Source organism: Thermobia domestica, chromosome 10 (assembly GCF_964235325.1).
Source record: "Thermobia domestica chromosome 10, izTheDome1.hap1.1, whole genome shotgun sequence".
Lineage (NCBI taxonomy): Eukaryota > Metazoa > Arthropoda > Insecta > Zygentoma > Lepismatidae > Thermobia > Thermobia domestica.
In genome coordinates, this window is record NC_137463.1 from 235,300,630 (window position 1) to 235,314,426 (window position 13,797).

General features: G+C 37.7%; 1 protein-coding gene and 1 long non-coding RNA gene across 5 annotated transcripts in view; both read left to right on the forward strand.

The window, feature by feature from the left end:
* The window catches only part of LOC145663103 (uncharacterized), a 306,502-nt gene that overhangs the window by 279,448 nt on the left and 13,257 nt on the right, over nt 1-13,797 (forward strand). Inside the window, exon 1 of one of the 4 annotated variants that reach the window (XM_081729379.1) lies at nt 9,948-10,219. The exons of the other annotated variants lie outside the window; for them this stretch is intronic. Coding sequence (XP_081585505.1) covers nt 10,208-10,219 — 12 coding nt within the window. The 5' untranslated portion in view covers nt 9,948-10,207. Of the gene's footprint in view, nt 1-9,947; nt 10,220-13,797 lie in introns of those variants that run through there. 4 annotated transcript variants of the gene reach the window in all.
* Nucleotides 1-13,797, forward strand: part of LOC145663104 (uncharacterized) — a 645,511-nt gene that overhangs the window by 133,178 nt on the left and 498,536 nt on the right. The window lies entirely within an intron of this gene.

Sequence of the window (13,797 nt, forward strand, 5' to 3'; positions counted from 1 at the left end):
GCAATTGTAGTACTCACACAACCGTAGATGAAAACAGTTCTCTAATTTCGTGATAGGTAAGCAATCTTGAAAAATACATCAATACATTGTATTACGTTGAAGAGTAAACGTATTTATTCCCTCAGGCGTTATTTTAATCACTTCAAAAACATTTTAACGGTTAAGAAAATAAGCGGTTGTGGAACCATGCAACCCAACACAGACACCGCGCTTGATATTTTCACACACCAATGTATAAAAAGTAAATATACATGGATATTTCAAACTTTCAATATGGACAATCTTAGAAATTAATTATGTAAATAAACAATTCTAATGTAAATTCATTATAATACCTATTTACATACAAAACAAAATCTGTTAAAAAGAAAAGACACATATGAGATGAATATGGGAAGGAAGGATAGAAGAACAAATATAACAGCCCTATCATTATAGGACAATTCACACCGTCACACCCATTATTACACTTATTACCCCTCCCAGTTAACAATTGAATCAACTCAAGTAATCTCAAACGTCTATTAAATTATTGTTTTAAACGGGTGAGTTGGATGGATGTGCGTGTTTAGAATTTTTGATAATTAGCATATGTATAGTAAGTGCACATAGCGGTTTAAAACAAAATAGGCGGTCGCAATACCAAAGAACTATATCGTAACTTATATAGTGACTGCATTAAAAATAATTTAGCAATATAAAAGTAGGTTGCTATTGCTTAGTGATAGAGTACTCGTCATGTACGAAAAAAACATGGTTTGATCTAATTGCACTTGAGACTGTGGTTTATAATATAGTGAAAAACATAATATATCGTGATTTTTGGGGAGTTTTCTCCTTTCTTTCTACTGTTATTAAGAGGCATCATCCCGGTGAAATTAAAACACCGGTAATTTTACAGTAATTATGTGATATCTTCAAATAGATAACAGATAATCGAAATGTGGAACAAGAGCGCCCTAGACAATATTATTTTACATGAGAAACCGTTATCACGACTCACTTATCTGCTTTCGATTTCGAGCCATTTTGAAAATCGGCATTTATTTTCGCTTTTCTAAACAGCTGAAAACGGAAAGCCGCTAGGTGACTTGCGATAACGGTACCTCACACAAAATAATATTGTCCTGGGCGCTCTTGTTCCATATTTCAATTATTTTTTATCTATTTGAAGATATCACATAATTACTGTAAAATTAGCTGTATTTTAATTTCGCCGGGATGAAGACTCTTAATCCATTACGTAATAAAATTTTCAATAAAATTATGATAACATTTAAATTGCAACGACGACTGTCATCCCATGCTAATAAAATTATGGCGATGTGTAGCTTTATTCCCTAATTCCTCGTGGTAACTAGAGAACAAAGTTACTGAAATATGTTCGGTTATCAGTGGTAAAGCGCTTACCTCTGGTCGTGGAGTCCCGGTTCGATTCCGAGCCAAGTAAGCTTCTGGTGGACAATATTCTATCCATGGTTTTTCTGGTAATACTCTCGTTTTTCTCAACAATTCTCATTTCATCAATTCTTCCATCATCACTCACTTGCCTTAATAATTCATCTCTCTTAGCCTAAATGACATAATAGTGGGACTTTAAACTAAAATATTTCATTTATTTTCATTTCAAGAAAAGATTTTCGATATCTCTTATCGTTTTTGCTTCATGAATATCAAAATATGGATATTAAATCCGGAAATAATACTAAATCTCTATCACTCCCGTTTTTATTAGAGTGTTAGGGAAGAAGATGGTATATTTTCTTAATATTAAGTGAATTCCAGAAAGGTCGCTTGTCGCTATACATTATCGTCTTTGATCTATGCTTCTATCAACGCTGAAACCTCAAAAGATTGATTTCAGTGTTAATATCGAATTAATAGGAGAGACGAAACCTATCCTTGGAACTTTAAATTGATTCCGAAAGAACGGTTCTCGATATATTTTGTCTAGGTAAATCAATAAGAAAAAGACACTGGAAGCGTTATTAAATTTCAATCGCTTCCATTTTTGGTAGAGTGATACAGATTTTATGATACTGTATGCTTTCTTCAAACACAATCGCTTGCATTTTTGGTAGAGTGCTACAGATTTCATGATACTGTATGTTGTCTTCAAACACAATCGCTTGCATTTTTGGTAGAGTGCTACAGATTTCATGATACTGTATGTTGTCTTCAAACACAATCGCTTGCATTTTTGGTAGAGTGCTACAGATTTCATGATATTGTATGTTTTCTTCAAACACAATCGCTTGCATTTTTGGTAGAGTGCTATAGATTTCATGATACTGTATGCTTTCTTCAAACACAATGGCTTGCATTATTGGTAGAGTGCTACAGATTTCATGATACTGTATGTTGTCTTCAAACACAATGGCTTGCATTATTGGTAGAGTGCTACAGATTTCATGATACTGTATGTTTTCTTCAAACACAATCGCTTGCATTTTTGGTAGAGTACTACAGATTTCATGATACTGTATGTTTTCTTCAAACACAATCGCTTGCATTTTTGGTAGAGTGCTACAGATTTCATGATACTGTATGTTGTCTTCAAACACAATCGCTTGCATTTTTGGTAGAGTGCTACAGATTTCATGATACTGTATGTTTTCTTCAAACACAATCGCTTGCATTATTGGTAGAGTGCTACAGATTTCATGATACTGTATGTTTTCTTCAAACACAATCGCTTGCATTTTTGGTAGAGTGCTACAGATTTCATGATACTGTATGTTTTCTTCAAACACAATGGCTTGCATTTTTGGTAGAGTACTACAGATTTCATGATACTGTATGTTTTCTTCAAACACAATCGCTTGCATTTTTGGTAGAGTGCTACAGATTTCATGATACTGTATGTTTTCTTCAAACACTAAATCGATTTCAAAAAACAATTGGGTGGGCATGGTGGCTCAGTGGTAGAACGCTAACCTCTAGGGTGTGTATTCCCTGGTTCGATCCCCGACCAACGAAGTTTGTGCTGAACAACATCGTATTCATGGCTTTTTGTTGGGATACTTTCGTTTCCTCCCACATTTTCATTTCACCATTATTCACTTGCCTTAATCATCCATATCTCTTAGCCTAACAGGCATAATCATAGGAATTTAAACTGAAGAATTTAATTTTAAAAATTTGTCGCTATCTATTACCGTTTTAGTTCTATGACCTTCAACGTTGAAACTAAAAACTCTAAGATTTCCATACTTCTGGTTTGAATAGAGGGTTAACAGAAAAAATGTATCGAATTCTTAGAACGTTTAATCGATTGCAGAAAATCATTTATTGATATCTCTGACCGTTTTTGCTCCATGTAAATCAATATTGGAACTGGAAATACCTGTAAATTTCTACTATTTCCTGTTTTGGTAGAGTGTTACGGGTTGTTAGAGTATGTTTTCTTGAAACACTGTATCGATCCCAAAATCTACTTGTCGCTATTGCCATTTTTGTTCTAGTACCATTCAACGTTGAAACCGGATATGGTTTATTTCTACAACTTCCGGTTTCAATAGGGTAACGGAGGAGATGCAACTTCCTCATGGGACGCTGAAACCACTGCGAAAAAAAAGAAATCGCGTCTCGATAACTTAATTGTTTTTGTTGCTATGATACCTGTTAACAGACGGACCGACTGATTTAGTCGTTCTATAAGACGGGGCCGCGGTGGTTCAGTGGTAGAGCTTTCACCTCCGGTGCTCGGGGTCCCTGGTTCGATCCCAGCTCGCGCTGTGTGGACTTTGTGGTGGACAAACACCGTGCTTGTGGGTTTTCTTGGGGTTCTCCCGTTTCCTCTCACTTTCTTCATTCAACCATTTCACTCATCTCTCATCATCACCGTCTCCTTTAGCCTAACCGGCATAACCGTGGGACGTAAAACTTAAATATTTCATTTATTACGTTCTATAAAAGACTTTCGACACCCTATACATAACATAGTTTGGAAGTCTAAATATTTACATAGAACAAAATTTAATTTGCTCGAAGTAGGGGCACTTAAATAGAATTGAAGAAGGAAAATTAGTATAATAAAAACAAGTAGAATTCCAGTTTATCTCACAGAAAATTGGGAAATGTTCCCCCTTATAAATTCAACGGGCTAAAAAGAACGAAGATGGTGCGGGGATGGAATAACGTTACTTTAAAAAATCAACAAATTTCCATTGTAATTGTACAGAGTGATCATAAAGTCCCGTTATTCTTATGTATTACATAGATGTTAATGAATTGTTGTTTCTTATTGTTGTAGATGCTGATAAATATCTAAATCATGGCTGATGAGTCCACACACACTATGGAGGAACGGATCATACTGAGCACATGGGCTCACGAACGACCCCCATACAGGAAAATATATGAGAGATATTCAGTATGATTTCACTGCAAGGTTTCAGAAACCTTTCTCTCTAAAACCAACAATTTTACAATGGGAGAAAAAAAGTCTTTGCAACTAGTTGCATAAAAGATAAGCTTTCTTCAGGACGACCAAAACACGACTGGAAGAGTGTGTGGAGACTGCAGCATCTGTGGAACGTTCGCCAAAAAAGTCCATTCGTAAGTGGTCACAGGAATTGAATGTTCCATATTGGACATTACAAAAACATATGAAGAAAGATTTGCAGTTAAAGTCATGTAAACCTTTGTTTGTAAACGAGTTGAGTGATAGTGACATGTAAAAATGTTAGCAAGCTTTGAGCAAATGTTCGATGTCATTACGGCTTTTCCTTCAAAGGAGGAAGTGTTTTTCTCGGACGAGTGTGCAATATATATCGCAGTGCAAAAGTCAGAAACTTTTATTTCTAGAGTAATATATATGAAAAACTTGAACACAACCCTCCACATATCATGATCTGGGCTGCAATGTCTGCAAACCACTTGTTAGGTCCATTTTTCTTTGATGGTGCTGTCCTGTGAATCACATTCCACATCTCACCATGTTACGTGATTGTTGTTGTTGTTGTTGTTGTTGTTTTTTTTTTTCATATCTATAAGCTCAGTGACTGCTCGGCCGTGTATGGTTCCAGCAGGATGAAACACCAGCCCATTATGCTATTGCCGTTAGAGAATATCTCAATTATGTATTTCCTAGTAAATGGAGTATGGCGTGCTTCTGTCCATTTGCCTGCACCTTTGGAGTGGCCATCCCTAAGTCATGATATGTCATGTTGAGACAATGCATTATGAGGGTTCATAAAACAAAAAGTTGCTGCTACACGTTACGAGACATTTGACGAACTTAATGATGCTGTTTGACATGCATTTACTACCATCACGCCAACAATGTTGAGGAGATATCGTACACGGAGGAGAATCACACTCTGTTGTGAAAACGATGGTGTACACACACACTCTCTCTCCCTCCCACTTGTAGTTAATGTTGTCCTCTCCCATGATCCCACATCAACATAATGCAAACATCTACGAATATGTGGGCACGTGATAGGGGATGACGGGACTTTGTGATCACTCTGTATATTATGTTTCTTTTACAAAAGACAAAATCACCGTTTTTTTTAAAACATGAATTAAGCGTAAATATTTGTTAATTTATTTAGGGTGTCTATCGGTTACGAAAGTACGAAAGTCATGAAAAAGTCACAAAATCAGAGAACGGTCATGAAAGTCAGGAAATTTAGCTTTTGGGTCACGATTTTTTTTATCTCTACAAAATATAAGCACAAACTGGATTTTGTTTTCTGAAATGTCAAAATTCACCACCAAAAATTTCTATGGTCGGCTTTAGACGCTACTAAATCGCAAGCAAAGCATTCTTCTATCGCATGCATGAAAATTCGGCCTAATTTGCAACCAAATTCGCTCTTGAGAATGTTAGGAAATTTTATGGTTTGGTAAAGAAAAGGTCACGAAAAAGTCACGAAATTTCATTTTTGAATTTGAGTAGACAGTCTGTATATTGGAATTCAGTTTTTTTATTATTATTTTTAGCACTGAGACTCGTATAATACAGGATCCATGGGTTAAATTGAGATCCGAAATACTCGTCCGGTTTGTGTCTGTACTAACTGAGGATAGAACTCGAGACCACGCTCGCAGCTATCATGTGCAACAGCCACTTGGCCATGAACTGGCACCTGAAGTATTTGTGCAACTAATTTTAGACCAGTCATTACATTGAACAAATTCTTGCTACAGTTTATACATCAATACTTCCTTAAAAGTTCGTGTAAATCCAATTCTGCCTTTGGTGCCAACATTAAATATTAATCTGCATATTAATATATTAGAGAAAATAGCGGGAATCCCATACTGGTCATTATTTATTCAGGGCAACAACTGGTAGTGACCTTGAAGCTGAGTGGGAAATACAGTTTCAACAGTATGGCGAGTTGTACGGTATGTTATGTAATCAGAGGAACGCGTCCCTTGTAAGCTACTTCCCGCATAACATAATTTAGTCTGCAAGGGCGCCGATTTCTCTGTAAATTTGGAAGGGGGGGGGAATTCAGATGCAGAAAGCATACCGGTATATGAGGACTTTAAAACAAATTGTATTCAAATGATGCCAAATATTGTAAATTTACAAATACAGTAAAGGGTCCCACATGAGCTTTGGGGGGGAGAAGGCTCGGCCCCCGGAATCGGCGCCCCTGTCAGTCTGTATCATATTTGTAGCTTGTTTACATGAGAATATTGTCAATCCTACATTTCAAGATATGCTCAGCGTTTTAGGAAACTACCTAAGTCCATATTCCAACAATAATATTTTTGGCCTCTTTCTGCAACTCATAAGGGATGAAACAACGTAGGGAGGGGGAGTTTGATTGACTGGTATGTCCTTTGTAGCTGTACAGTTTAAAGTGGAGTTTGAATCACTCTATTTTATTCGATGTCGTACCATCGGGAATCGAATTCAAGAGCTCGTACACCGAAGGAATTGCGCTAGCCATTAGACCAGCGAGAAGGGTGTACGAAAATGGGCAACTTCCTTGTGGTTAAATGGTTACTGTTCGCGCCTTCGCTGTGAGGGGATTATCTTTGGTGGAAATACAGTACATACGGTTTTTATCCCACTGCTAAACTATAGACATATGGCTCATAATAGTGTGAGTTCTAAAAAAAAAAGTGTTATACCCTCCAAACAAGCAACTGAAAATAGACTTCTATTGCGCCCGGCATTATTACTATGATGAAAAACGACTGGCAGTTTTCAAAATGTGGATGTGGAGAAGAATGGAGAGTTAGCTGGATCGAGCGAAAAACGAATGACAGGGTATTAGAAATGGCGGAGGGGAAATTTTAGATATTAAGAAGAGGAAAAGAAACACGCTGGAACATTGGTTAAGAAAGAATTGTATCATGAGAGATGTGCTAAAGAGTAAGGTGGCAGGAAAGAGAGGGAAGGATGAAGAAGACTACAATTAATGGACGATATAAAAACAGAAAAATCGTACGTGAATATCAAGAGATTAGGGGAAGACTGTGGAGCATAGAAGCTTCCCAGTTGCAGCAAGTGGCCTGCCAATTGGTAGAATATCTACAATGATGATAATAATGATGATGATTGAGGATAATAACGAAGACATAAAGAGTGCAAACCGTCCCTTAACATCTGACAAGCTACTAAGAAACTTGAGCATTAAACTGTATTATGAAATTCAAAAAGAGGTCCCTCGCGGCAATATGGTTAGCGTATGCACCTTTGGCGCAGGAGAGCCAGGTTCGATTACTAGTGGGAGCTCATTTTATTTGGATCCCACATTAAGCTGTAAATGCACGTCTCATATGGCCTCGGTGGTGAAAGGGACACTAAATTTCAGTCCAATTTAAATAATTCATAAACTCATTATTTTATAACAGACCCTTCCTTTCAATATTAAAATTCCTTGTCACTACACATTTTTTTTAAATGTTTTTATTTTATAATTTCGGCTTACACTTTATATTTACATTTACATGCGGTGTATATCCCGGGAATGTCGGGTAATTTTCTTATTAAATTGTTGACATCACTTTCTCAAATTCAAAAATGTTCTGTTGAAATACTTACCTTCTTTCTGATCTTCACAATCAAGGATCAAAACTTCCAAAAAAGAAACAACTGCACAGTAAGGATGACAAAACTTCATTTGTATTTCTAATTTAGATTTGCTTGTTCAAAATTGTTGAAAATGTAGGTTCAGCCCTTGTTTCACCACCAAACCCTTTTTCCCTTAAAGGATATCACTCCAGAAATCCAACAAAAAACACCCCTTGGAGGTTTTTCACTCCCATTAACGATTTTAGCTACATGTGAAAAGAATGTGATTCTTAATTGCTTTTTAAATTTTCGCCCGGTGGCATCTCTAGTATACAGGGCGCGCTCGGTAGTTCAACATCTGATACTTCAACAAGCCCAGTAGTTCAACGTTTTTGAGTATTTTCCTGGCACACATGAGTTCCTCTACAGTTCGACAGTTTTGCAGCCACCATGTTCGGTAGTTCAACATTTGGCAAAATAGCTAGCAGACTGTTCTGTACTTCAACGGTTTTGAGGTTCAGCCGCCCAGTAATTCAACACACTGTTGACAAACATACCTGACAGAAGGCGCTACCGCAGCATTGTACAACACTATAGATGTAAACAAACCCCCTCTCTTCTCTCCTCTGTTTCACCGCCGAGCCTGACGCGACGCAAGCGAGCAATTTAAAGCGTGTTCTTTCAACTGTACTGTATATGATTTTGATTGAAAAATGTGATTCTAAATTTGACTCAAATTTTTACCAGTAAATGCAGTTTTAAGTTCAGTAAATACAGTAATGCCGTTTTATTACGGATTGACAGTCAATCTAATCGTCCCAACATTTTTTTACAAATGTATCCAGTAGTTCAACGCCTTGCTAGCCCCATAGGTGTTGAACTACCGAGTACGCCCTATATTTCATGTAAAGCACTGAGGCCTGAATATTGAACAAATTGTGGACTATTTCAATGAAGATGTAAAGTATTATGTAATCTTCTTTCAGTTCGATTGTACTAACCACATGTGTTCTCCGATTGCCTTATGATAGTGGCTAAATACGAAACATTTTATGCCCTATTGGTAATCAAATCTCCAACTAGGTACATGAAAATCACAAACGAAAATCAACTGGTTTCTTCCCAACGAAATGCTATGTAATATATTTATACATCCCCCGTTCGACTCCCTTTTGGGACAATCATATACAGAAGAAGATGAGGTTAGGCAACCTGCTACCACCTTCTTTGCCCCAGAGTTTTCCATGCATCTATTTTACACAAGCTGGGTGTACCTTAAAGCCGGATTGGAGCGACGGTAAACGAGAACCCCACCGGAATCGAGTTGAGTTGATTTTTAGTTTAACATTCCTTTCAGCAGGTAGGCTATATGAGACGGGACCTACTGATTAACGTGGAATCCGAACCACACGAGCTCCCGCCGGGAATCGAACCCGGGTCTCCCACGCCAAAGGCGTGTACGCTAATCCCTTAGCCACGAAGGAGCTCCCCACCGGAATCGAATTCGGGAAACGCTATGATTAGCGTACGCACATTCGGAAAAGGAAACTCGTGTGAGATCATACGGTTCTGTGGTTCACATCCCACGTTAAGCTGAAGTTTCACGTGTCATAGAACCTCGGTGCTAATGTATGTTAAATTCCAAATCAACCAATCCTTGAACAGCATCTTGATAAGAGTTTCTCCTCAGTCCCACCGGGCGAATGCCGGAATAGTGCATTTAAATATAAGCCTTGGCCGGATCCCTTGCCACTTCCCTTCCTATCGTCTTGGGTTATTACGTGATTCTAGTGTAATTTATTTATTATTTATACATTTGTTATTAAATAAATTAAATTGAATTAAATTAGAAAGTTGCAGATTTGAACTAATCCAACTCCCCTTCCCTACTTTCCAAATCCTGGCGGGTCCTCTTGCTCACGTTCCTAATTATCCGTTGAAGCAACTGGAGACAATGTGTCACGGTGTAAATGGAGCAAAAGGGAGACAGTTGGCAGCCCTGATTTTCCTGTCTTCGTGCAGACCGACACATGAAAATCATGTGAGAGAGCGCCTGTAAAGACAAATGTGTTGGTAATCGTGGACATGTGAGGCCGTGCCAACAACAAGGATTTTCCGGTTCGAAAACACCCAACTATATAAAGAACTCATGGAGATCAGAATTCGGCTGTCGGTTGGTTACTCCACCCGAACGGATTCCATTCTTTACCTTCCATCGCAGCAATGAAGTCGCTGGTAAGTGCTGTCCTCTCTCAGCTAATTAGCGAATTAATTACATTGACATCAACTCTCTCACCAGGAGGTCACCCACCAGCACAAGTTTTCATATTTTAATTATTACTGATTAATATTAGGATCGTTTGACCTTTGCTGTCCGAGGTGACGGGTACAGTTCCTGGTTAACGTAAAATACATGGGTATTATACTTTAGAATTCCGGTACCATATCGTTTTAAGATTTCAGTCTTATTTCATTTGGTATCTCATCTCTATGATTAGGATTAATATTAGTACATCTTCTTATTCTGAACAAATATTTTATTAAATTTTGGTCAATAGCATGCAAAACCATTGTATGATTACGTATGTGCACAATGAAAGAAATATTTCGTCTCGGAGAGCCTGGGTTGGGTTTGAACTGTCTTCCCCCTATACCCCCTTACGTAATGTGATTGTTGTTTCACTAAGGAAAAAAATTGAAATTAAATTAAATTTTTCAGTTTAACGTCTCTCGTTTATACATGTTAGGCTAAAGGAGACGCAGGTCCGTATCCAAGGGGGGTCTAGGGGGACCGGACCCCCTAAATTTTTGCTGGCCCCCTAAAATTTTCACGGTAGGCTAGCAAATGAACTATAATATGGTGATGAACTATAATATGGTGATGGACTATAATATGGATGGTTCGGGTCCCCCTAACTTCAGCCGGGCCCCCCTACATTTTTGGGCTGGCTACGGGCCTAAGGAGACAACGATTAAGGTAAGTGAATGATGATGAAAAAATTGGTGGAATTATAAAGTGGGAGGAAATGGGAGTGCCCCGAGAAAACTCACGGACACGGTGTTGTCCACCACAAACTTACTTGGTTGGAAATCGAACCATGGACTCCACACATCTGAGGTAAGCGCTTTATCACTGAGTCACGGTGCCTCCAAGGAAAAGTTTGACTTTTATGTTAACGTAAGTACAAGCCGAGGAGGATTTACATGATTTACGGAAGCGTTTCTCAAACTGTAGTCCGCGGACAAGAGATTCTCGACGACTGCCCTTGAAAATACGTGGTTCTTTTAGATTGAATAAAAATACATTAAAATATAACTTCAGTGAATTACATAGTACTTATTATATAGTTGAGAGTCTCAGAGGTACGAGTTTTACATTGAATAAATTACAGCTTATAAAGTAAAACTTACACAAACTTAATAGTATAAAAAGTTTCCTTCTCGATTTTTCGAAAACTAAGCATGAGAATTCACCCCAAAGCATGTCATTTTGTTCAGCTAAATATGATCTATCGATCAATATGATCGTTATACGCCTCGAGAGTATACTTCGGTTGTTTCTTCTTTAATAAGCTTACGTTGCGATGCTGTCGCTCAGTATCCCGCGAATAATGCTGTATGACACATTTTGGACCTTTGTGAATTACGAGTGGAATCATTCTATACAGAACACGACTGACATATACTGAAAGACTCGTTTCTGTATTGTCCGAAATGTTGTTGTAGTGTGCTTGCAAACTTTCAACAGAGCATTGCTGTATAAGGAACCATATTTCAATTTTCTTTGTTTTTCTTGGTTTCATGAAATGCACAACACAACATTATTCGGAAGAATGCTTCAATTTTTAGGTTTATTATTTTTTTAAATATCTTTTTCCTCGAAAGTTAGGAATGCCAATTTACACTCACCCGTATGATTTCGTATATCTCAATGAAATTTATAAATTAAATCACCCAATTCCAAAATGTCGTGTCCATTTTACAAAACTTTCCAGAAATCAAGTTTTTTATTTTTCCATTCTTGTTACCATCTTAATTTCTACACTTGATTATCATTTTATTTTGACGATGCACCTGTGGGGAGAGGGAGGGACATGTATTTAAAGATATCAAAAATGACCGCTATTAGTGCCGAATCGATTGTTTTCAAGGTTGCTTAGATGAACAGTGACATTTCCGATGCCTTTTAAATCCAAACTCACCCCTTTATGTCCAAAATGAAACGTATTCTCCCCGTTTGAAGAACGGGTATTCTGATAGTAGATATATATACCCACGTCACTTTCCTACAACTTTTCCATAGGACAGAACCTCAGTTCTTGGTTGGTTGATTCGGAGTTTAGCGTCTCACGTTTCTCGAACCACGGTTTTATCATTCCAATTTGATTTAAAAAATGAAATGAAATATTTGATGCCGGTTAGGCTAAAGGAGACGGTGATGATGAGAAATGAATGAGATGGTAGAATGAAGAAAGTGGGAGGAAACGGGAGAACTCCGCGAAAACCTACGAGGACGGTGTTTGTCCACCACAAAGTCCAGACGGCGCGAGCTGGGAACGAACCAAAAACCCCAAACACCGGAGGAGAACGGTCTACCACTGACCCACCACGCCTATTATTCAATTTCATTAAAATTCGTACTCTAAGAGGGGAATGGGGGACGTAATTAATGCGAAAAATTGACCACCTCATTGCCTGTCAAGTTACAAAGATGAAGCTGGATACACAAACACATCTTCAAAAATAAATAGACACTTGTTTTAAAATGTTTGAAAATTCCAGTTTTAAAAGGGGGAGGGGGAATTATATATATTACCAAGCCCGAACGACAAATAAAAGTGTAAGGATAGTTATGATAAAAAAAAAAAAAAAAAAGCTTTTGGAAGGAGGAAAAGTCTGTTTTATGGGAGCTTGAATAAAGAGTTGAGAAAAAGACTCATAAAATGCTTCGTGTGGAGTATTGTACTGAATGGGGCAGAAACATAGACATTGGGCAAAAATGACGAAAAACGACTGGAAGCTTTCGAAATGTGGGTGTGGAGAAGAATGGGGAGAATTAGTTAGGTCGAGCGGAAAACGAATGAGAGGGTGTTAGAAATGGTGGGGGAGAAGGAAAGAACACTTTTAGATATTATTAAGAGGAGGAAGAGCAACTGGATGGAACATTTGATAAGAAGGAACTTTATCATGAAGGACGTGCTAGAGAGTATGATGGCAGGAAAAAGAGGGAGAGGGTGAAGGAGACTACAATTAATGGACGATATCAAAACAGTAAAATTGTAGAGAAAGAGAGTAGCGGAAGACAGTGGAGCATGGAAGCTTCTCCGTTGCGACAAGAACTCTACCAATAATGGCAAAATACCTATGATGATGATAATAATGATAATGATATTCAAAAAGACATTATCTGTTTGTTATTGCATCACGGGAAAATAAATTAACAGTTTCAAATAAATTTTGAAACGTAGTTAAAACGTACTTCAAGCTTGACTTTCATATTTCTTTCTCTCTTTTTCTTTTAACGTCCAACAATTATGCACCGAGGCTAAGGGAAACTCTGAAGATGAGAGAATAATCTTGGAATGACGAAAGTACCAGGAAACAAAAGAACCCCGAGAAAACCCACGCACACAGTGGTTGTCTACCACAAATCCTACTTGGCGGGAGCTGGAATCGAACCAGTGTATTTTATCATGTCACTTTATTAAAGGACATATCCTAAGTGGGTATGAGAATTCAAAAATAATTCCCAAATATATATTATCTAAGAGTTCAAATACTTCCTGTAAACCTATTCTCTTCGTGGAAAGACC